The following is a 20,301-nucleotide window of genomic DNA, read 5'->3' on the forward strand; positions in this document are numbered from 1 at the left end:
AGGGCTGTCCCTGGAGAGAGTGCTTATTCATTAGACCTTTTTATCCTGTTAAAGACCATTAGAGTGGTTTGAAAGGATTTATCCTTTCTGCAACAAAGGATCAGGTTTTGACTTTTTTTATTTTCCATCTGTACAAATGACCTCTATAAGAGTGGTCCCAGGGTCTTGGCAGTGTTGTGTGGCTCTCTGGGATGCTGCTGGTGCAGGGGGAGCAGTGACAGCCTGTGCTGCAGCACCATGAGCCAGGAACAGGGGAGACCATGGGAAGTGTTAAACATCCTCACTTGGAAAAAAATGCTGAAAAATTGCAAAAGATACATAAAAGCAGAGTGCATATTTTGAGACTGGAACAGAATCCTTGGACTGGCTTCAAAGGAGGGGAAAAACTTACTACGTGTTGCCTTCAACCCCAGGGGAAAAGCAGCGTGAGAGAGGGGAGTGGAGAGCTGCTGTTGCACAGCTCCAGGGAGCAATGCCCACAGCTGCTCAGTGCTGTTCTGCAGGAACCAGCCTCCCTGGAAAGGAGCTGGTAGCCATAGGTCTGTGGGCTTGGTTCAGGCAGGCAGGGAAGTGCTCTGGCCTGGCTGGTGTCCGTGGTTGCCCTCTGGCTCAGGGCTCTGTGTCAGGGCTGCTCTGTGAGGAGCTGCTCCCCACAGCAAGGCAGGGAGCAGGAGAGATGGGGGATGTGGAGAGCTGGGAGAGCACAGAGGCACAGGTGTATTTGGAAAAACAGCTTTGCTCATCCTGTGCTCAGGGGCTCAGCGTGTACCTGGTTGTGTCCACGAACTGGAGGCGCTTGGTAGAGCCAGACACAGCCGTGGCTGAGGGAGCAGGAGGCTGAGCCAGTGAGATCATCTACAAGTGAGAAAAGCAGCAGTGTCTGAAGTGTAATGTTGTGTTTTGCCTGCTGGTGGTATTGGCACTGATGGTCAGTAGGTTCACTGTGAAGATGGAGCTGCTGGGGGAGCAGCTTTGCTTTATCGTGGCCATAGATGGCCAGAGGTTAAGGATGTGCCTTTGGCTTCAGAGAGAGTAGGAACTTAGCCCTTGTGATCACTGCTCTCTCACTTCTTCTTTCTAAAAAACAGGAAGGGAGGTTTCTGACCCAGAATTAAAAGATGAATCTGACATGTTAGCTTAAAAAGTGCTTTGGGTGTTGTGCACAGATAACCGCTGCTGTTTTCTATGAAAATCAGAGCTACAGAGATGTGCAAACTGGGGATGTCTGCTCCTCTCTAGACACCTCTGTTGGTCAGTGCTGTGCAGGAGCCAGATGGGCTTTTGGTCTGAGCTGATGTGGCTTGTGTTTGTTGTGACTATCATTGCCCTTGCTGCTTCTGAGAATGCAGATTGGTGTTAATTGCCTGTCAAGCTAAGGCGGAAACTGAAGAGGACATGTAGAATTGTGTGTGGGTATTACAGGAGTGTTCTCACTTTCCCCTGAACTCCCTTTGCAGCAGGCCTTTGTCTCTTGCCCATGTCCTACTCCTGAGGTGTGTCTTTTCTCTCGTGTCCGTGCTGCAGGAAAGTGGGAGTGCCCGTGGCATCAGTGTGACGTGTGTGGTAAGGAAGCAGCTTCGTTCTGCGAGATGTGCCCCAGGTCCTTCTGCAAGCAGCACCGGGAAGGAATGCTCTTCATCTCCAAGCTGGATGGACGATTGTGCTGCACAGAACATGATCCCTGTGGGCCTCACCCTCTAGAGCCAGGAGAAATTCGTGAGTATTCACCTCCCATAGAAGGCCTGACTAACGGTGAGGACACCCAGCCACCAGAGCAGCTGCCTGCAGAAACAGAGGCAGACACAGACCTGAGTGTTCAGCCCCAGGACAGCCTACCTCAGTCTGTGGCCCTCAGACTGCAGTCACCAGAAAAGCCCCCTGCTACCCTAGCGCTGAGGCTGCCTTCTTCAGACAAGCCCCCCACCACCCTTGCCCTGAGGCTGCAGCCATCAAACAAGCCCCCCACCACCCTGGCCCTCAGGCTACCTTCACCAGACAAACCACCTGCCACCCTGGCTCTGAGACTGCCACCATCAAATAAACCCCCTGCCACCTTGTCACTGAGGCTGAAGCCATCCAACAAACCCTCCACCACCCTCTCGCTGCGGCTTCAGCCTTCGGACAAACCTCCCACCACCCTGTCGCTCCGCCTGCAGCCGTCAGACAAGCCCCAGGCTGCCCTGTCCCTGAGGCTGCAGTCAGAGAAGCAGCCCATCATTGTAGCGCTGCGGCCTCAGCAGCCCGACAAACCTCCCAGCAACGCGGTGCTCTGGCCGCTGGACGAGGCCTCCAGCGACGCCTCGCAGCCTCAGCTGCCGAGCAAATCTCCCCCAGGATCACCTCAGTCCCCGTTGGATGAGTCACTTGTTACTGCTGCTGACCTGCAGCTCCAGCTGGCAGATGAGACTCCTGATGCCCCCGAGGTTTTGGAGTTATCGGACAAGTCCCTCATTGACAGCAGGGCCCCGCAGCCCGAGCTGCTGGATGAGTTCCCCGTGAAATGCCTGCATCCTCCACTGTCTGACAGACTCCTCAGCACGGTGGGGATGCTGCAGTCCCAGCCAGAGGATGAGCCTCCTGAGGCCGATCAGCTCCAGCCACTGGACGACTCCTCTGCCCAGAGTCCGCAGCCGCAGGCTGTGCAAGAGGCTTCCAGCTCTGTGGTGCCACAGGTCCCAGCGTTGGAGATGGCTTCCAGTCCTGAGGTGCTGTGGTCTGTTTCCGTTGAAAAAGTTCCAGACTCCCCAGTCTCACGGGTCCTGCCCTCAGAGAAGGCTCCTGGATCAGCAGTACCACAATCCCTGCCTCTAGAAAAGGCTTCCTTCTCTGGCACAGTGCGGGTCCCAGACACAGAGAAGTCTCCCAGCTCTGGGTCACCCCATCCCCTGCCTCCAGAGAAGGCTGCTGATTCGGGTATGCCTCAGATCCTGGCCACAGAGAAGGCTCCCAGCTCAGGGTTGCCATGGTCCCTGTCTCCGGAGAAGGCCCCTGGCTCCCGGTCACCGCAGGTCCTGCCCATGGAGAAGGGTCTCAGCTCAGGGGCCCTTAGGATCCCGCTCACACAGAAGTCTCTCTCCCCCGGGGTGCTGCGACCCCTTCCTCCGGAGAAAGCTGCTGACTCCGGGGCCCTGCGGGTTCTTCCTTTGGAAAAGGCTCTCAGCTCTGGGGTGTCTCGGCCTCAGCTCTTGGAGAGGCCTCTCACTCTTACAGCCCCTGTATCCTGGCCTCAGGCATCGGATAAGCTGGCTCCTGCTGTGGCTCCTCGGCCTCAAGCCTTGGACAAGCCTCTAGCTGCATCAGCTCCCAGGCTGTTGCTGTCAGAGAAGGCGCTGCGTCCCGTCGACCAGAACGCTCAGCTCAAGGAGAGAGGAGCCCCAGCCATGGAGCTGAGTCCCCAGCAGAAAGAGAGGACCATGTTAGCTGGGGAGCAAATCTCTTGGTCTGCTGGGAAGGTGGTGACACAGGTTGGACAAGTACCTTGGCCTACAGAGAAACTACAGACGCACGAGCAAAGCCACTGGTCCACCACGAAAACCCTGACGCCTGCGGAGCAGCCTTCCCGGACAGCAGAGAAACTACAAGAGCCAACCCTTCAGCCCAGCTGGGAAGTGGCCTCAGCCCCCTCGGAGCAGACCCCGTGGACATCAGAGAGATTGTGTGCATTCGAGCAGACCCCTCGGCCAGCCAGGGAAGCGCCGGTGCCCCCGGAGCAGATGGAGTGGCTTGTCACGAACGTTCAGACAATTGATCAGATTACTTGGCTGAGTGGAAAAGCACAGACTCCTCGGGGGCAGGACCCTTTGCCTGAACAAAACACAGCGCTAGCCCGTAACCAGGATTCTGTCTGTCGTGAGTTGGCTGACTCAGAGCCAAAGTGAGGTTGGTGAATATGGGAGGCAGGTCTCAAGTCGTTTAATGTTTAGGGAGGGGGAATCTTTGTTTTGTTTTTTTTATTCACTTCCCTGAGCCCAGCCCCTAACCCATGCACATCCCATCCATATTCTCTTGTGACGTGAGCAAGGACCTTCTCTTAAATCTGAGTCTGGCCCAGCCAAAGGGAGAGAGCATCCGTGACCTTTTCCTCTTCCTTTTACAAATGGTAAAGCTGAAATAAAGAGTCCACTCTGGGTAAAAATCTCCAATTCCATTGAAATGGTCACATTACTGATCCAGCGTGTTCAAGCTCCAGGTTTGATTTGTAGGTGGGTTCTTAGGCACAGCCAGGGCCTTGCTCTTGTTACTGCATTTAAAGAAAATGGATCAGTCAGGCTGCCCTGGCACTGGAGATGTTTCAGGGATCATGTGGTGAGCAGTCAGGTGTATGTCCTTACCAGACTCCAGAAGCAGGGAAGGGATTTTATGTCACCTGCCCAGGTCTGTGTCCCTGCAGGGCGTTGCTTTACGAGATTTGTCCATGTGTTTACTGGGACATGCTGTGTGTGTGGTTTGCTCAAGGACAGGGATCATCTCCAATGAGATGGGAGAGGAGCTCCTGCACTTGCTCTGTGCAGTTTTCTTCAGCAATAGGCAGTATCCATTCAGACTCCTTTTTTACAGAGCTGCGACTGGCCAGGCCCAAGAAGCAGGAAAGCTGGAGGAAGTCAGGGAAAAGAGAGATCTTGGAAGAAGTCATCTGGGAGTTTTTTCATTCTTGTGTCCTAATCCTTTAGCACAGGACGCGCGGAGTGTTTTCCTGCACTTGACAACATAGTGACCCATAAAGCAGCAATAGCGGAGCAGAGCAGAGTGGGTTCCTGGAGATGCTGAGCACTGCCCTGCCAGGGGGACAGTGCTCCCTTTCAAATTTCCATCCAGTCTCTTCTAGACCTCTGTTGTCAGCGTGAGCCAGCGGACTGAGCAGTCCCTTCTCCCTTTGCCTCAGATGTGTTCAGAACGCGTTCCCATCACACCTGGTATTGCCAGCAGCAAGCCAAGCCTGTCTGCTCACTGCTCAGAGGCAAGGGTGGCGTAGCTGGATCGGGACCCATCTCAACACCTTCCCCTTTGTGTAGCTTCTGGCTTAACCCTTCTACAACCAAAGGAGACTTGAATTAACTGGACTGTGTTGGTGTGCATGTGTGTGTGCGCGTGTGCGTCCATCCAACTGAATTGTAGTTCTCACACTGGAACACGGTGGGCTCCAGCAGCTGCCTGGCTTTCTTTTTTTCTCTTCTCCCTTTTACAGTGAAGGCGATGTTTAGTACCTGGTGGTCATCGGGCTGGTGTCCAGACTAGGCCTGCTGAAAGCCGTTCACTCAAGCGTTGAGGCAGAAGTTGGTTTGGCTGTGGTGCTCGTGGGGCAGACAGTAGAGTCCCAGGGACCTGCAGCATCTTGTGACCACCGGCACCCTCGCAGGCAGGAGGAGGACAGACCTCCTTTGGTGGCACTGCCTGGCCTGGATAGGGTTGGTGTCCTGCCGAGGAAACGCTGCTGACCAGCTTTTTCCCACTCTCACAACACATTACCTCTGTAATTACCTGAGCTCCACCAGTCTGGGGCCACAGCCTCGGATCTCCGTGCCGCCGCCAGACCCTTGCGCAGCTCCAGTGTGTGTATCCTTCTCCTTCTCCTTCCAGACAGATCCACAGGCCCCTCCCCAGGAAGGGAGAGTTCAGCCCCATGCTGACCTCCTTCCTCCAACATGGGAGCAGGTCCTTGTTCCCACCTGGCTTGCAAGTGCCTGCTGCTCCCAGAGCAGACGGTCTTGAGCTTTGCAGTTTTCTATGAAGGGAGGCAGACACCTGTACCAAGACAAATCCTGATTCTCCTTTCCTGATGTGTGCACCCTGAGACAACGTCCTGCTGTAGAGGCCGGGTGTGCTGGGCACAAGGGGACATTACCAGTGCTATCTCTCCTCTAGTCCGAATCATTTCAGATCCTTTGTAGAATAGCTCACAACTTGGAAAAGCTTTATGGCTTATGGAAACTTTCTTGTTTAATGTTGTTTTTTTTCCGGGAAGACTGGCAGGTCAGTTCCTGCTTGCTGCTGAAACTAGGGAAATGCAAGCAACTTGCATTTCTGCGTGACTCCTCCACAAAGGGAATCAGGACAACTCACATCCATTGAGAGAGAAGATTACCTTAAGGGCATTCATTAAGGTTTTTTAAACAAAAATTTAAAAAATAATTATGGCGTTCAGTATATTAAGTATTTATCATGTGTGAGAAGGAAAATAAATCTTGAATTTACATTTATAAGCCTTCCCATGAGCTGGACTTAGTCATGTAGATTGTGTAAGTAGGGTTTCCTCAGTGCCAGCACCCAGCTAGCTCCCACTGTAACCAGAGAGGTCTCTGCACTGCTCTGTCCACCTCTGCTTCGCATTGTCACGTGTTAACTAGTTACTTGTTTCATGAAAAAATAAACTGTGAATATTTTTGGTGCAGGCTTTTTTAAATCTGTAAAATGGAGAAGTTCTCAGTGAATTCTCACAAGAGCAGGTTTGAAAAAAATCACTTCTATAAATCGCGGGCTCACGTGGCAGGATGAGGCTCATGGCAGCAGCCACCTTTCATGCCAGCAGGTGCTTACCCAAAAGCTTGTTTGGAACAGTGAATGTGGATCAGACCATTGCATGGCATTTTCCACAGCCTACTTTGCTGCAGCTACTGTACCCCCTCTCTCTTCTTGTCTCCCTTTTCCACAAGGATCCAGGTTTCTGGCTTCTTATCTTGCAGCTGCTGTTGGGAAGTTGAGTTCAGCTTAGCTAGGAGGCTGCTTGGCTGGTGTTGAGGAGCATCACTGAAGGAGGAAGCCAGGAAGCTGCTCCTCCCTCTTTGCTCTTGCTGGAGCCTTGGCTGATGTTCCATGAGATCAGGAGGGCTTTTCAGAGGGAGTAGTGGTGCTTTTGGGAGTCTCTGGGCTTTTCTGGGTCACGTACACAAGGCCTGACCAGCTGTAGAGAGACCAGCAGCCCTGCCCTTGTCCAGCCTGCCATCATCAGGGAGCATGAACAGCTTCAGGCAGCAAAACCCTGGTGAAGGAAATGGGGGCATCTTCTGTAGTCAAGGTGACTCACCGTGGTGGCAGCTGGCAGCGCTGCCTTGGGGGAGGAGAGGGACGTGTCCGCGTTGAAGCATTTGGGTTTGTTTGTTGCCATTTGTTGCTGCCTTCAGAATTCAGCCAGTTTGAATCACGAGGGATTTTAAAAGTAGAGGGTAGAGACAAAGTAACTCATACCCCTGGCAGACTGTGGGAGACACTGCTGCAGCCTCGTGCTGGGCTCAGACCTGTGCAACAGCTCCGTGCCAAGGCTGTGCTGCTCTCTTGCTGTGTTGGAGGGATCCAGTCACCTGGTCCTTAGTGCTGGGTCAGCCCTAATTGCACCCAGGGTGGTGAGGGGTGACTCCTGTGTTGATGCACTGGTGTGTGGAGCACTGTAGAAGCAGAATCAAGGGTGTAATTATCTCTGTCCCTTCCCTGGTGTTCCACGATAGCTCACAGGAATTTTCCACACTCATTCCTCGTAGGAGTGGCTCCCTCTTCCCATTTCTGAAGGGGATGCAGGCTCTTCCACTGTGTGAACACTTCGGTGGTCAACATCCCTGCTGCCAGGATAACTGCTGTCCCTGCTCAGAGCAGTGGGCTGGGGTCAGCAGTGGCCTGTGGCCTCCACCCCACCAGAGGACCCACGTTAGTGGGCAGGAGAGCCCTTGGTGACAGAGGAGCTCTGATGAGGGGTGACAGCGTGGTCAGGGCTTGTGCCCTGTCGGGATGAGGGCTGCAGAGGAGGAGCCACCACAGGACGTGTGGGATGTGTGGGCAGGAGGGGAGCGTGCACAGGCCACTGTTCTGCGTGGCTTGTCCCATCTTCCCCAGTGCCCACTGTCAGCCAGGGCTCTGGTGAATCTAGCCAGGAGAGTTATCACTGTAAGGAATAATCAGCTCACCTACTGCACGTTTCCAGATGCAAATTAGCTCATGGCAACTTGCTTTATTGCTGTTCTCCAGTTAAACTTTTCCTATTTAACAAAAAAAAGCTCCACAGGAACCAGTCACTTCAATACACAAAGCATCTGGGTGGTACTGTGGGAGCACGTGTTAATTCAGGGTTAAACCCCTGCAGGCAGAGGCTCTGAAGGTGTGGCTGGTGTTAAAGTTCAGGAGATAAGAGAGATGATTGAATGTAAAGGACATTGAAGAACTAAGGTGAGACAGTGCATTTGCTAGAAAAGCTTCAGCTTAGTTTCACAGGAAAAAAAACAAAAACGGAAGAGAAAGAAAAAGCAGCCCTAGCTTGGTGCTCTTGGCAGTGTGTTAGCCCTGAGCGTGCTCTGGGTGTGCCCAGCTCGGATCTGGACACCACAGCCATCGTTGTGACAGGGCAGGGGGAGTTTGAGAAACCTCAGACCTTCAACATCTTCTGTTTATTTTTAATTTCAGCCTTAACTTCTGATTTTGCTTGATGTTTGGAATAACCATAATTGTAACCTGCTTGTAATGTGCTTTGCCCTAAATTACTGATGAGGCTTTTGGCCTTTGCTAGCCAGTGAGTGTTACAGCAAAGTGGCAAATCGTGCAGCTACTCTGAAAGTATGGGGGGATGCTGTGTTTGATCTCCCAGGCTTTGCCCTCGCTAATTACCCACCCTCCTGTGATAGTGATAACGCTGGTGGCAGCATTTGCAGCCAAGGCTGCTCTTCCTGCAGCAGCACAGCTGGGCTGATGGGTGCTTGGGGCTCCCAGGGCCTGGGACACGGGACACTGGAGCTTGGGGACTGCTCTGCCACGTGCCTGGCTTCAGCAGGAGTCTTGCCTATGGGCTGGCAGTGCCCTTGCTTAGCAGGAGAGGGGAGGATGCAAGATTCCTGCTCAGGGTCCTACAGAAGTGATGTAAGCAAAGTTTGGTGCCAGGGGAACAGGACAGATTGTGTGAGCTCGGGCTGGAGGAGCAGCAGTGATGGACAGTCCCTACAGCACTGAATCTACCTCCTAGGGAAATCTGAGAAATGGCTGTTGCTATGGCCTATTTCAAGGTAAAGTTTTAATCATGTTTGCCCTTGGCAGAGCCCTTGGGCTATTGTGGTGCTATTGTAAACCCGTTGGCAGCTTAGCACAGTAGGGCTGGACTCATGACTCCTGGCCCACGGGCTGGGGCTTCTTGGCCAGCTGATCCCATCCCCCTGGAGCTGAGGCCGGGCTTCAGCACGTGTGACTGAAACAGGACAAGGAGTGACTCGGTTCCTTCAGTTTATGGTGGTTTTGAGACTAAACCGGTGTGCCACTGAGCCCCGTGGGGAGCCCGTGGAGCCACGTGAAGCAAGCAGGCATCTGCTACTGCATGTTCTTCGTGTCCGTTTGGTACTGAGCTGGTTTCAGTTTTTGTTTCTTTTTCTGATGTTTCCGAGTTGTTGACTTCAAGGAACTGGGTTTTGTGTATTTTTTTGTAGACACTGGGAACTTGTTAAAAGAAAAAGCAGCAAGCACCGGGAGGCTCAAGGTGGAGCAGGGCTGGAGCTGAGGGTGGCCCCGGTGTGGGTGGGAGGTGAGATGTGTTGCAGCAGCGGGGGCAGGCAGGGAGCGGCTCTCCCTGCGAGGGGCACTCCCAGCCCTGTGTATCCGTGGTGCTGAGCTCACTGCCCCAGCAGCCTGCTCACCCCCAAGACACTGACCATGCTGGGCACCGTGCCTCGCTGTTACTGTCCCCTGCCACCCTCCAGCACTGTGTGCTCCCAGCTGCGGTCCTGGCTGCCAGCTGGCCGAGGGCCCCGGGGAGGGTGGCTGCCCACTGCCCCTTCCTCACTGCCCAGGGACGTGGGGACTCATGGCAGCAGCATAACTCGTGCTGGAGCCATGAGTAAGAGGTTTGCTTGTGGGAAGAACCTTGGTGTGAGCAGCCCCACGCTGCCTTCCTTCCCATCTGAGGTCTGCTGCCCATGGGATGGTGGTGAATGGGGGTCCCCCACAGGGTCCTGTTCTGCAGGCTCAGGCAGAGGGAAACACGTCAGGAGTCAAGGATCCCAGCCAAGGCAGACACCAGTGCCAGAGCACTGCAGGGGGGACAAAGGGGGTGCTCAGCCCTGGCCAGGAGTCATCTGTCAGTTGTAAGAAGGAATGCCAGAGCAGGTGAGAGTAAACTACATATTTCCAGCATGTATATTATTTTTAGAAGAGGGAGAGGGGAGAGTCTTGGACCATTGATTACTTTCATTTTGCTCCCCTTAGACTGTTGGCTGTGTATGTGAAACTTATCATGAAAAGAGGGTTGCCCTGCCCAGGTGCTCCCAGAACATGTACTGTAATTCTTTGTATATAGAAGAAAAATTACTGTAAAGTAAAGTTTAACTTTACTCTCGATGTCCTCTTGTGGTTTGTCTTGCTGAGTGGGGGGAGACAGGGAAGGGAGAGCCCTGACGGCCTCGCGCAGGCGTACGGCTCAGACCACAACGCGTTTTATTTACATTGTACACCTCGAGAGAAGACGCTTAAATAAATCTGCAAAGAATCGAGCATCTCTGAGAGAATAAGTTACTGGCCACCGCTGGGCCACCACAGCTCCCACAAACACCACAGGTGGCAGGGAGGGGGTCCCCAGAGTGACAGTCCATGATTCCTGGCACTGCACGGCAGCCCTGTGCCGCTCTGTGTGCCAGGAGAGCAGTCCGTAGCTGTGCTGCACACAGGCCCCAACAGCTAAAACACAGCAGGTAAAAAACCGGAGGAGTCCGGTGAGCGCCAGCTGCCCGTCCAGCAGCAGCAATTCCCTTTTGGCACAGGGGCTCAGTGGTGGCAGCAGCTGTAGAAGTAGGGACTGTTCCTCTGGCCCAGGTTGACACCCTTGTCCTCTGGAAGAGAGCAGGAGCAGCAGGCTGCTGGCACGTCCACGCCACCAAAGCTGCTGGTCCCAGGTGTGGGCCCTGGCAGGTGCCCTGGGGAGGGTTTGGTGCCCCACGGAGAAGTGCGAGGTTCAGAGTCATGGCACAGCTCACACAGCACGGCCCAGCCCAGGGCAGGAGGCACAGCCAGGCTGAGCATGCCTGGGCAGGGCTGGTGCAGAGCTGAGCCAGTCATGCAGCCCAGCAAGGCTCCTGGCTTCCAAAGGCCACCATGAGCCAGCTGGGTGGATGTGCTGAGCCTGGCCTGAGCAGGCATGGGGATGATGTGATGGAACTCAAACTCTCTGAGACAATCCCTGGCACGGAGCCACAGGAGCCCCAGGGGAAGCACTGCCAGACCCCCAGAGCTTGTGCTCTGCACCCAGAGGCACAGGGAAGGGTGCCTGGGGAGGGACACGTCCTGCCTACTCACCTGTCATCACCTGGAAGGCGGAGAAGTTGATATAGTCCTCGGCCACCTTTTGGAACAGCTCATCTGGGGGAGAGGAGACATGGAAGATGTGGGTGCCCCACTGCCAGGCAGAGCCCCCAGCCCTGCTCAGCCAGGACATGGCCCCAGCAAGGAGCTACTCACCCACGCTCTGGCCCGTTTTACTGGAGGTCTCAAAGAGGTCTGCTTTGATCTCTGAAATGAGGGCCCAGGTTGGCACTTGCTGCAGGTTCAGCAGATACAGCTCCATGGGCATGTCTGCCCCCAGAGTCACCCCTGGGGCACAGCTGCTGACAGCAGGCTGGCAGGGACACAGGGCAGGGCTCCCGGCCCCTTGGCCCAGCTGGCCACGTGCCTGCCCCTGTCAGGACACGCTGTGCCCAGGGAGGTCCCTGGCAGAGCCAGTGCCTCACCATACAGGGAGCCCTGGTGCCATTGGATCTGCTGTGGGCCCACGGCAAGGGCAGAGCTCCTGCTGTGGACACAGCAGCTCAATCCTGCCTCACTCCCCACCCGCTCAGTGCTCACTAGCCCGGGAAGGGCCAGCACGGGCCGTACCATCAGCGTAGTCCTGCACATCGTGGAAGTCAACCCCCCGCTTCCTCCTGTCCTCCTCCAGCAGGTCGCTCTTGGTGCCACACAGGTAGATCCGGCAGCCCTGCGGCAGGAAAAGGGTTGGCAGGGGTGTGCCCACGTCCCACCACCAGCCCCCTTGTCCTCTGGGGAGGCTTCAGAGCCCCCAGACCCCCGTACCTCCTCACAGTTCTGCAGCTCGTTCACCCAGAACTTGGCTCGCTGGAAACTGCCACTGTCGGTGAGATCTGGGGAGAGGAATCGGGGTCTGCTGACGCTGCTCCTCAGTGCCCGACCCACCGGTGTCACCACCCCGGCCCGGGCCCTTTGCAGCCACAGGCACAGCTTCCCCAGCTCCTTCCCCTTCCCGTTCTCCATGCCCTTACCGTAGCAGACGACGGCAGCCCGGGCTCCCCGGTAGTAGATGCGGCTCATGGCCTCATAGCGCTCCGAGCCCGCCGTGTCCTGGGGGCGACAGGCAGGTCACAGGGCTCGGAGGGTCCCAGGGCTCCCTCACCAGGGGTGGCCAGGACTGTCAGCGGGGCGCTGGCACGGCCCTCGCCGCTGCACTCACCCAGATGCCCAGGGTCACCGTCTGGTCGCCCACGGTCATCACCTTGGCCACAAAAGCGGCTCCGATCGTCTGCAAGCGAAGCAGGAGGAGCGGTGGGAACCGGCCCGGGGATGCGGGGGCACCCGGCCTGGGAACACGGCGGAAACCGGCGCAGGGACACGGGGGAATTCACCCCGGGGCGTGCGGAGAGAGGTGAGGAAACGAAGGGACCGACCCGCGGGGGCGGGAGGGACGTGGCGGGTCCCAGCCCGGACACGGGGGGACAACGCGAGGAGCCGCCGTCCAGAGACGCGGGTGGCAGCATCCCGGGGCCACGGCGCGGAAACGGGCAGGATGCGGGGGCGCCGCGCTATGGGCTCATCCCGGGGAGGCTCGGGAGACGCGGGGGGCGCCGGTGTGTCACTCACGTTCTGGTAGGGCCCGGCGCGGAAGCGGCCGTGGGCGCAGCGCTCCACGAGGCTGCTCTTGCCCACCCCCTCCTGCCCCAGCAGCACCACCTTGGCGTCCACCCGCCTCCCGCTCATCCTCGCGCCGCCGCCGCCGCGGGGCGGGGCCGCACCGGCCGGGGCGGGGCCGGAACCGAAGGGGGCGGGACCGGAACCGAGCGGGGCGTGCCGGAAGTGCGCAGTGCGGGGCGGAAGCGCGCGGCGGGGCGGGGCGCGCGGGCCGCATGGCGGCCGCCCAGCAGGCGCGGGCCTGAGCGGCGGCCCCATGGGGAAATACTGCGCCAGCCTGGGCGTCCTCAAGGGGCCCTGGGACCAGGTGTTCGCCGCCTTCTGGCAGCGCTACCCCAACCCCTACAGGTGCGCCGGGGCCCTCCCCGCCCCCTTCCGCCCCCCGGTCCCAGCTGGGCTTGTGCCGCCGCCCGTGCCCGGCCCAGCCCTGTCCCCGGGGGTCCCGCGGGCTCCAGCCGGCGGGGATGGGTGTCCCGGCGCGCAGTTGGTTCCTCCCTGCTTTAATCGCTCAGTTCCTGGCGATTGCCAGCCCCGCGGGAGAGCTGGCGAGGAGCAGGGCGTGATGTTTTCTTCCCCATTTTAGCAAACATGTCCTGACCGAAGACATCGTGCACCGGGAGGTGACGCCGGACCACAAGCTGCTCTCTCGGCGGCTCCTGACCAAGACCAACCGGATGCCACGCTGGGCAGAGCGCTTCTTCCCAGCCAATGTCGCCCACTCCGTCTACATCCTGGAGGACTCTATCGTGGACCCCAAGAACCGAACCATGACCACATTCACCTGGAACATCAACCACGCTCGTCTCATGGTAGGTGCTGGGCCGGGCGGGTGCGCGGGGGTGGAGGGGACCCCGCGGTGCCCACGGCCGGGCTGTGCCTCGTGCAGGTGGTGGAGGAGCGCTGCGAGTACCGGGTGAACCCCGAGAACAGCAACTGGACCGAGGTCAAGCGGGAAGCCTGGGTATCCTCCAGCCTATTTGGCGTCTCGCGGGCCATCCAGGTGAGCTCGAGCAGTAAAGCTGCTGCTCGCCCCTGCTCTACCCTTTCCTTGTGCTGGTTTTACACCCTTTCCCATTGTTCCCCCCCATCCTCAGCACCCAGAACCATCACTGTGAAAGTCACTGTGATTTTTCAAGCTGGGACAAAGCCCCAGGGGTTGTGTGTGACAGAGCTCACACCTTCACTGACTTTTCTCTTGCAGGAGTTTGGTCTGGCCAGGTTCAAAAGCAACGTGACCAAGAGCACTAAGGGATTTGAATATGTGCTAGCAAAAATGCAAGGTGGGCACCAAGGGCAGGCTGGGGCTGACCGGGATGGGTCTCTTGGAGTTAGAGGTCGCACTGGGAACACTCCAGTCCATGGGCAGGTTGTTGCTTGAACTAATCTGACTGTGAAATCCTCACCCCTTGCCTTTGCCCTGCATCTTGGCACAGCCTGCTCTTCCTGAGTGGATCAGGCCAGCAGTGATTGCAGGGCCGGGCAAGGGTGGAGTGCAGGAGGGGGTGGAACATGGCCACAGTCACGTGCCTGTGGTTCCCCCCGGGACGTGCCGTGACGTGCTGGGGTCAGGAACGCCGGGCTCATCTTCCTCCCTGCGTGGGGAAGTGCCTCAGTGTCAGGGCCGGTCCAGCCGGCACGCCTGTGGGGTTAACAGCTTCCATGTTGTAGGAGAAGCTCCATCCAAAACACTGGTGGAGACAGCCAAGGAAGCAACTGAGAAAGCCAAGGAAACAGCTCTGGCTGCTACGGAGAAAGCCAAGGACCTGGCGAGCAAGGCAGCCACCAAGAAGAAGCAGTACGTGTGAGGGGCCAGCTGCACCAGGACAGATAGGAGACTCCTTAGATTTTATATTTTTAACGAAACTGTATAAGTCTGACAATCAGCTGCTGCTTGACCCTTTCTGAGATGTAATTATCATTAAAGAATCTACTCCCACCTCTGATTTGGCTGAGGCTGGCCTGGCTGGAGCAGAGCCCAGCGCTGCTCTGCACTCTGGGGGTCCAGCCCTCTGCAGGGAAGACACAGGCCAGGGTTTTACCAAGTGCCTTTACTATAAAAATGTTGGGTCTGTACAAGAGAGCGGGGTGGCTGCAGGAGCACGAAGGCAGGTTGCTTAATGCACTCATTTCCCCTTCCTGGCCCTCCAGGGGCAGGAGAGCCTTTCTGTAGTGGTGTCTGCAGTGGGCAGCACTGCCCCATACCCACACCAGGCAGCCCCCAGATTGCCCGTGGGTGCACAGGGGGAGGCAGGGGAGTGTCCTCAGTGACAGCTGGGCCTTCTTCCAGCACCTCTTCCAGTGCCTCGTGGTGCCCAGCAGGTGCCACAGCGCAGTGCCAGCCCCATGCGCCCAGTGCCACAGCCAGTGCCACCCAGGTGTGGGGGGGTAAGGCCAGACTCTTGCCCCCATCTGTGGCCCCTTAGCCTGGCAGCTGTGATGAGGCTGGTGGGGCTGGGTTTCCAGCAGGAAGGAGGCAGGCAGGCAGCGCAGGGAGGGCAGCGGGCACCGTCAGGATGCGGGGCTGTGGGGGCTGGAGTAGCTGTGCTCCCTCCCGGTGCCAAAGCTGGGCAGCAGGTCCCCGCTGAACACCACACCATCCACCTCTACCTCGGCATCCTCTGGGCACGGGGAAGGCCGGGTCAGGCCCTTGGCTGCTTTCTCTCCCTGCCCACCCTCCTTCTCTCTTTCCCCTTTCTTACCTTCCTCAGAGGGCTCTGAGATCTGGGATGAGTCCAGGCTGTCAGCCCGTGCCCGTTCCCCATCGGTGGGCAGGAGCAGCGATTCCAGCCGCTGCTGCAGGCTCCGCTGCCGGTCCCGCAGCCGGTCCTTGGCTCTTCGTGCCCTCAGTTCCTGCTCCTCCAGCCTCTGTGGGGGCCCGGTGAGCCGTGAGCGGGGGCCGAGCTGGGCGGCCCTGTTCCCACACAGGGACCGAGCGATGCTGGTGCCACCACCCCCCTCACCTGAATGTGAAGCCGGGCACGGTGCAGGAGGCTCAGCGTGGTGGAACGGGACGGCCCCACGCCCACCGGTACCTGCTGCTTCAGCCGCTCCAGGCAGCACCGCAGCTGGGCTCTCCTGCGGCCGGGCAGGCGGGGAACGACACGGGGGTCAGCCACGGAGAGGCACGGGCCCAACCACCCCCTGCCCCGCCGCTCTCCCCGCACGCCCCCGTACCTGTGCTTCTCCAGCGCGTTGTGCACCGACCTGCGGAAGAGACCCGGTGATCAGCACCGCCGCCGCCGCCGCCGTCCACCCACCCATCCACTCGCCCGCCGCTCACCTGACGCTGCCCACGGCGCGGCGCGACGGCGCAGGGCAGAGAGCGGCGTAGCCGTGCTCGGCCTCGGCCAGGCCGGGCGGGTGCCGGTGCTGGCGGTGCTCCAGGAACTCGGCCGCCTGGAGCAGCACCTGGATGCTGCTGGCCGCGGGCTCCATGGCGGGAGGGCGGGGGGGGGGCCCGCGAGCCGCGCGCTCATTGGCTGCGGGGCGCCCCGCGCCGCTGACGTCACCTCGGCGGGCAAACAAATTCAGGCGGGAAAGCTCGTGCTTCAAATTTGAATCGGCGGGAGGGGACGGCGCGGGCCACGCCCCCCCGGCGTCAGGCCACGCCCCTGACGGGGTTTAAGCAATTGTCGCCTCAAGGCCACGCCCTCCAAAAGGCCACGCCCCCGGGAGAGGCGCGCCCGCCCACGCGCGCGCCCGTGTCCGCCCATGCGGGAGCGCGCACGCGCTGCCGCCCCCGCCCCGCCGGGCCCACGCGTGTCCCCACAGCGGCCGCGGCCAGCGCCACACGGCCCAGACAGACGGGTTTATCTCTTTATTAAAATCCATAGGGTGCAGGCGATAGGGAGGGAGGGGGAGCGCCGGGCCCCAGCTCCCGGGCACGGCTCGGCACGGCACGGTACGGGCGGCCCCGGGGCACCCGCTGTCATGTGAGGGAAGTTTGATGTTTGCACCTTCTCAGGCCAGGCCCCGGGGGGAGACTCTGCCCCGGGCCCAACAGCAGCCAAAGTTCACCTGAAAAAAAAAACCACCACGAAGCACATTTCCAGCCGGGGGGCAGGTGCACGGCAGCAGCAGGCAGCTCACCCAAGGCGGAGCGCACCGGGAGCGGCGGTCCTGCGCCCACCATCGCTCCGCACGGGCTGCACCGTGTGTGGGGCCCTGCCCCTGTGCACGGGGGAAGCCTAACGCCGGGTGGGGGGGTCCTGCCGCCATGCCCACCGAGCTCGGAGCAGAGTCACGGGGCCGAGGTGCTGCCCGGCAGCCCCGGAGCGGCCCTGGACACCCAGCTGCGCGGCCTCCCACGCTGCAGACCCGGCAGAGGGGCTCTCACTGGCTCCGGGCACAGCGGGACGTGGGCGGGAGGTGTGTGGTGTAGCAGTGGGTGCAGACTCGGACGGGTTTGCTCTGGCCGTAGCAGGGCAGCACTGCGGTATTCGGTGAGCAGCGGGCACAGAAGATCTGCCGAGAGGCCAGAGAGGGGCTGAGCAGAGCCGGGTCCCTCGGGGAACCCCACGTGCCCCGTCCCAACCCCGCTGTACCTTCCCACAGCTGCGGCAGTGGTGCCGGCGCCGCAGCACGGTGAAGGGCGAGCGGCAGGCAGAGCACTGGCTGCATGTGCTGTCCGGCACCCACTCGGGCAGGTGGTGGGCACCTGCTGGGCAAAACACATCGGTAAAAACCCCTCAGCCTGGCTCCTCTCACAGCCGGACCCCCTAAGGCAGGATGGGGCAGGATCAGCCCCAGGCTCACACCCTGCCCCAGAGCCACGGCCCCTGGGCAGCTCCTCACCTGCCCTCCGGAGCCTGGCAGCCTCTGCAGGGCTGGAGCACAGTGGGCAGTCAGCCACACGAGGAGCATCTGTCACACAGGAGTCACCATCTTTCTCTTCTGCGGGGACAAGGGTTGGGTCCAGCCAAGCTGGAGCTAGGCGGGCACGATGGCCACGTTTTTCCCAAGCCTAGGGCTGTGGCCTTGTCTCACCAGGGATGGGCGATGGGCAGGGCAGAGAGGAGCAGTCCCTGGGGATTACTCACTGCTGTAACTCTGCTCCCCCGAGGGCTCCACCTTCGAGCACACGATCTTGAAGACCGTTTTCAAGATGCTTCTCATGTCACTGGCAAAGTTGGTCTGGAGCTGATCAGCCACCCCTGCACCAGGAGGGTGGGGGGTCAGGGTGCTGGGGGGATCAGGAAGCTGGGGGGGTCGGCTTGGGGGGTCACTCACCCGAGATGCAGACGAAGAGGGTGTGCAGCATGTCCTTGGTGCTGCTGTAGTGGGAGCGCAGCTCCGAGCAGCGGGCACCTGGGGTGGCATTGACCCCCGTCCCTGGGCCGCTCACAAGGGGCTGGGGACTGCGCAGGGGGGAGGTGACCACTATGCCAGGGATGGCATGAGATATCCCTGTGCCAGTGGACAGGGATTTGCCATCTTGGCCCTGTTCCCTGCCCACCGCACGCCCCTGCTGCCGGTCAGTGCCCGGGTCATGCACTGCACTGGGGGGTCCCAGTCGTGTCTGGCAGGTGGGGAGTGGCTGGGTGGCATTAGGGACCTCCAGAAGACTGAAGGGAGCAGGGAGGTCCACACTGGGCACAGCTGCCCCCCAGGCTGGGGGGGCATCTGGACTGCAGGGATCCTCCTGTTCGGCTGTGCACAGGCTCCTCTCCAGCAGGCAGAGCTCCTCTGCTGACAGCACCCACAACAGGTCCCTGCCGTGAGGGGTTGGCATCAGCCCCATGTCAGGGCCCCACTGCTGCCCCACAGCCCCGCCATCACCCCCACTGCACACCTGATCTTCTTCAGGAGGTTGTAGAAGGGGCTGAAGACCCGAGACATCTCCTCAGGGCTCCGCTCCAGGCTGAGGGGTCCCTCGGGGTAGATGAGGAGACCACTGTGAGGGAACAGAGCCCAACTCATGTCAGGGGCTGCCTGGGACCCCAGCTCCCCATGAGGAGAAGGGGCTGGTACAGGGCAGGGAGCACACCCACTTGTCCAGGGGCTGCACCCACCTGATAATGGCCAGGCGAGGGATGGTGAACATCAGCAGTGGTTCGTAGCCATCAATCATCTCCTGGGTCAGGTAGCCCAGGTGCAGGGCTCTGGGGACACACAGACACCCTTCCAGTGGATCTGAGCCATGGGATGCTGCCCATCCTTGGGACTGGAGTCCCTGCAGCCCCACCTGACACACAGTGCCCCTCACTCACCTCTCCACTGTCTCACAGAAGAGCACGATGATCTCCTGCTGCCTGTAGATCTCATCAGGAGACTTCACTGCCACCAGCGAGGACACGTAGCTGGAGAGATGGGGAGACTGTGAGGCCCCTACAGTCCTGGCACAGCCCACCACGACCCCAGCACCCTAACCCTGCCCCTTACCTCAGCTCAAACTCTGCAAACAGCCGGTCGAATTGGATGAGCACAGCCCGGACAGGCTCTGGGTAGGAGCTGGGCTGGCTCAGGCTTTGCTCCCGCAGCACTGTCCTGACCAGCTCCAGGCTGCACAGCAGATTCCTGGCCTGGGGTCGCAGCTGTGCCCCATCTGACTCCTCCATCTCCAGGAAGGTCCCAGCCAGGAGACACTGCCAGGATAGGGACTGTCAGCAGCCAGCACCCAAGGCAATGCCTACCCCAGGGTCAGCTCACGGTGGGGTGTCCTTCGCCCCGGGCTCACCTCAGCAGCAAACAGCATGTGGTTCCCCAAATTGTCCACCAACAGCTCCTCGGGGAATTTGACCAGGTAGTCACGGCTGTGCCGCTGCGTGGGGATGCACTCCTCCATGATCCGCTCCAGGACGGCCAGCAGGTGAGCCTGGGGACGGCAGGGGTGTCACCCGCGGCCTCCGGGGGGACCGAGTCACAGCAGGACCCGGGCTGGCCCGTACCTGGCTGAGGTGGAGCTGGTTGAGGAGCACCAGGTACTGCTGCGGATCCAGCTCGGCATCCAGCCCGTTGATCTCGGCCACCACCCGTGTCACCCTCTCGTCGGCAAAGAAGAACTGGGAGAGCAGGCGTGGGTCGGAGCGCTGCGGGAAGGGCAGAGGGGTGATGGGGGGGGGGAACCCCGCATCTCCATGTGCTGCTCCAGCGGGATCCCAAACCTCCCGCTCCCCCAGGCGCGGAGGGATCGGACCCCAGGGATCCACAAACACCTGTTCGGGCAGGTACGTGGGACCTCCCACGGCAGCTTTGGCTCCTCCCGGGGAGCGCCGCCCTCCCCACCCACCCGTGCCTCAGTTTCCCCGGGGGCAGAGCAGGATGAACAAGCTCAGCCGCATCCCGGCAGCTTTGGCACCGATCCGTGCGTGGCTGTAAACACCGGGAAAGGTCCTCCGGAGTCCCCCCGCTTCCTCCTCCCGCTCCACCACGAGGGACCCCGGCCGCCCCCTCTGCTCCCGGGATCGCCGCAGCTCCTGGATCGCCCCGACG

At 59.6% G+C, this 20,301-nt stretch overlaps 5 protein-coding genes across 11 annotated transcripts in view; 2 read left to right on the top strand and 3 right to left on the bottom strand.

Moving 5' to 3' along the window:
* NSD1 (nuclear receptor binding SET domain protein 1) overlaps nucleotides 1–10,299 on the top strand; it is a 60,553-nt gene extending 50,254 nt beyond the window's left edge. For 4 of the 6 annotated variants that reach the window (XM_041481884.1, XM_041481888.1, XM_041481889.1 and 1 more), the window contains one exon: nucleotides 1,525–10,299. In XM_041481884.1, coding sequence (XP_041337818.1) covers nucleotides 1,525–3,878 — 2,354 coding nt within the window. In that variant the 3' untranslated portion in view covers nucleotides 3,879–10,299. The remainder of the gene's footprint in view (nucleotides 1–1,524) is intronic. The other 2 variants (XM_041481885.1, XM_041481887.1) reach the window with 2 other exon arrangements.
* A 79-nt stretch (nucleotides 10,300–10,378) lies between these two features.
* RAB24 (RAB24, member RAS oncogene family) lies at nucleotides 10,379–12,983 on the bottom strand. 2 transcript variants are annotated; one of them, XM_041481892.1, is made up of 8 exons: nucleotides 12,823–12,983; nucleotides 12,416–12,484; nucleotides 12,228–12,306; nucleotides 12,022–12,089; nucleotides 11,827–11,926; nucleotides 11,413–11,463; nucleotides 11,251–11,313; nucleotides 10,379–10,787 (listed from the first exon to the last, which is right to left on the bottom strand). In XM_041481892.1, exons 1-8 carry the CDS (start codon nucleotides 12,937–12,939, stop codon nucleotides 10,723–10,725), a joined length of 612 nt encoding a protein of 203 aa, XP_041337826.1. In that variant the 5' UTR covers nucleotides 12,940–12,983; the 3' UTR covers nucleotides 10,379–10,722. The 2 variants fall into 2 exon arrangements, with proteins under 2 accessions (XP_041337826.1, XP_041337825.1); XM_041481891.1 differs by having other exon boundaries at nucleotides 10,379–10,871.
* A 49-nt stretch (nucleotides 12,984–13,032) lies between these two features.
* On the top strand, nucleotides 13,033–14,806 carry PRELID1 (PRELI domain containing 1). Its single transcript, XM_041481893.1, has 5 exons — nucleotides 13,033–13,218; nucleotides 13,454–13,679; nucleotides 13,757–13,870; nucleotides 14,072–14,150; nucleotides 14,539–14,806. The coding sequence occupies exons 1-5, from the start codon at nucleotides 13,127–13,129 to the stop codon at nucleotides 14,673–14,675; spliced, it is 648 nt and encodes a 215-aa protein (XP_041337827.1). The 5' UTR covers nucleotides 13,033–13,126; the 3' UTR covers nucleotides 14,676–14,806.
* A 154-nt stretch (nucleotides 14,807–14,960) lies between these two features.
* MXD3 (MAX dimerization protein 3) lies at nucleotides 14,961–16,305 on the bottom strand. The gene is made up of 5 exons (XM_041482073.1): nucleotides 16,151–16,305; nucleotides 16,045–16,074; nucleotides 15,831–15,945; nucleotides 15,570–15,735; nucleotides 14,961–15,488 (listed from the first exon to the last, which is right to left on the bottom strand). The coding sequence occupies exons 1-5, from the start codon at nucleotides 16,303–16,305 to the stop codon at nucleotides 15,379–15,381; spliced, it is 576 nt and encodes a 191-aa protein (XP_041338007.1). The 3' UTR covers nucleotides 14,961–15,378.
* A 626-nt stretch (nucleotides 16,306–16,931) lies between these two features.
* LOC121361403 (lateral signaling target protein 2 homolog) lies at nucleotides 16,932–20,102 on the bottom strand. Its single transcript, XM_041482072.1, has 11 exons — nucleotides 19,758–20,102; nucleotides 19,547–19,684; nucleotides 19,252–19,454; nucleotides 19,080–19,169; nucleotides 18,882–18,971; nucleotides 18,662–18,763; nucleotides 18,100–18,581; nucleotides 17,910–18,023; nucleotides 17,665–17,763; nucleotides 17,415–17,530; nucleotides 16,932–17,334 (listed from the first exon to the last, which is right to left on the bottom strand). Exons 2-11 carry the CDS (start codon nucleotides 19,652–19,654, stop codon nucleotides 17,203–17,205), a joined length of 1,536 nt encoding a protein of 511 aa, XP_041338006.1. The 5' UTR covers nucleotides 19,655–19,684; nucleotides 19,758–20,102; the 3' UTR covers nucleotides 16,932–17,202.
* Nucleotides 20,103–20,301: the final 199 nt, after the last annotated feature.

This window comes from Pyrgilauda ruficollis, unplaced genomic scaffold (assembly GCF_017590135.1).
Source record: "Pyrgilauda ruficollis isolate IOZ18807 unplaced genomic scaffold, ASM1759013v1 scaffold57, whole genome shotgun sequence".
In the NCBI taxonomy this organism is placed as follows: Eukaryota; Metazoa; Chordata; class Aves; order Passeriformes; family Passeridae; genus Pyrgilauda; species Pyrgilauda ruficollis.

What these genes read in the sequence shown, in the direction of transcription:
- RAB24 (XM_041481891.1), bottom strand. Translation starts at nt 12,939, where the DNA reads ATGAGCGGGAGGCGGGTGGACGCCAAGGTGGTGCTGCTGGGGCAGGAG. An exon ending in GCGCCGGGCCCTACCAGAAC is followed by an intron (nt 12,485 to 12,822) that starts GTGAGTGACACA and finishes CTTCGCTTGCAG; the next exon opens with ACGATCGGAGCCGCTTTTGT. An exon ending in AGCTGCAGAACTGTGAGGAG is followed by an intron (nt 11,927 to 12,021) that starts GTACGGGGGTCT and finishes TTCCTGCCGCAG; the next exon opens with GGCTGCCGGATCTACCTGTG.
- PRELID1 (XM_041481893.1), top strand. Translation starts at nt 13,127, where the DNA reads ATGGGGAAATACTGCGCCAGCCTGGGCGTCCTCAAGGGGCCCTGGGAC. An exon ending in CGCTACCCCAACCCCTACAG is followed by an intron (nt 13,219 to 13,453) that starts GTGCGCCGGGGC and finishes TCCCCATTTTAG; the next exon opens with CAAACATGTCCTGACCGAAG. An exon ending in GCGTCTCGCGGGCCATCCAG is followed by an intron (nt 13,871 to 14,071) that starts GTGAGCTCGAGC and finishes TTTCTCTTGCAG; the next exon opens with GAGTTTGGTCTGGCCAGGTT.
- LOC121361403 (XM_041482072.1), bottom strand. Translation starts at nt 19,654, where the DNA reads ATGGAGGAGTGCATCCCCACGCAGCGGCACAGCCGTGACTACCTGGTC. An exon ending in TTTGCAGAGTTTGAGCTGAG is followed by an intron (nt 19,170 to 19,251) that starts GTAAGGGGCAGG and finishes CCATCTCTCCAG; the next exon opens with CTACGTGTCCTCGCTGGTGG. An exon ending in CCTCTTCGTCTGCATCTCGG is followed by an intron (nt 18,024 to 18,099) that starts GTGAGTGACCCC and finishes CTCCTGGTGCAG; the next exon opens with GGGTGGCTGATCAGCTCCAG.
- MXD3 (XM_041482073.1), bottom strand. Translation starts at nt 16,305, where the DNA reads ATGGAGCCCGCGGCCAGCAGCATCCAGGTGCTGCTCCAGGCGGCCGAG. An exon ending in AACGCGCTGGAGAAGCACAG is followed by an intron (nt 15,946 to 16,044) that starts GTACGGGGGCGT and finishes GCCCGGCCGCAG; the next exon opens with GAGAGCCCAGCTGCGGTGCT. An exon ending in CTCAGAGCCCTCTGAGGAAG is followed by an intron (nt 15,489 to 15,569) that starts GTAAGAAAGGGG and finishes CCCCGTGCCCAG; the next exon opens with AGGATGCCGAGGTAGAGGTG.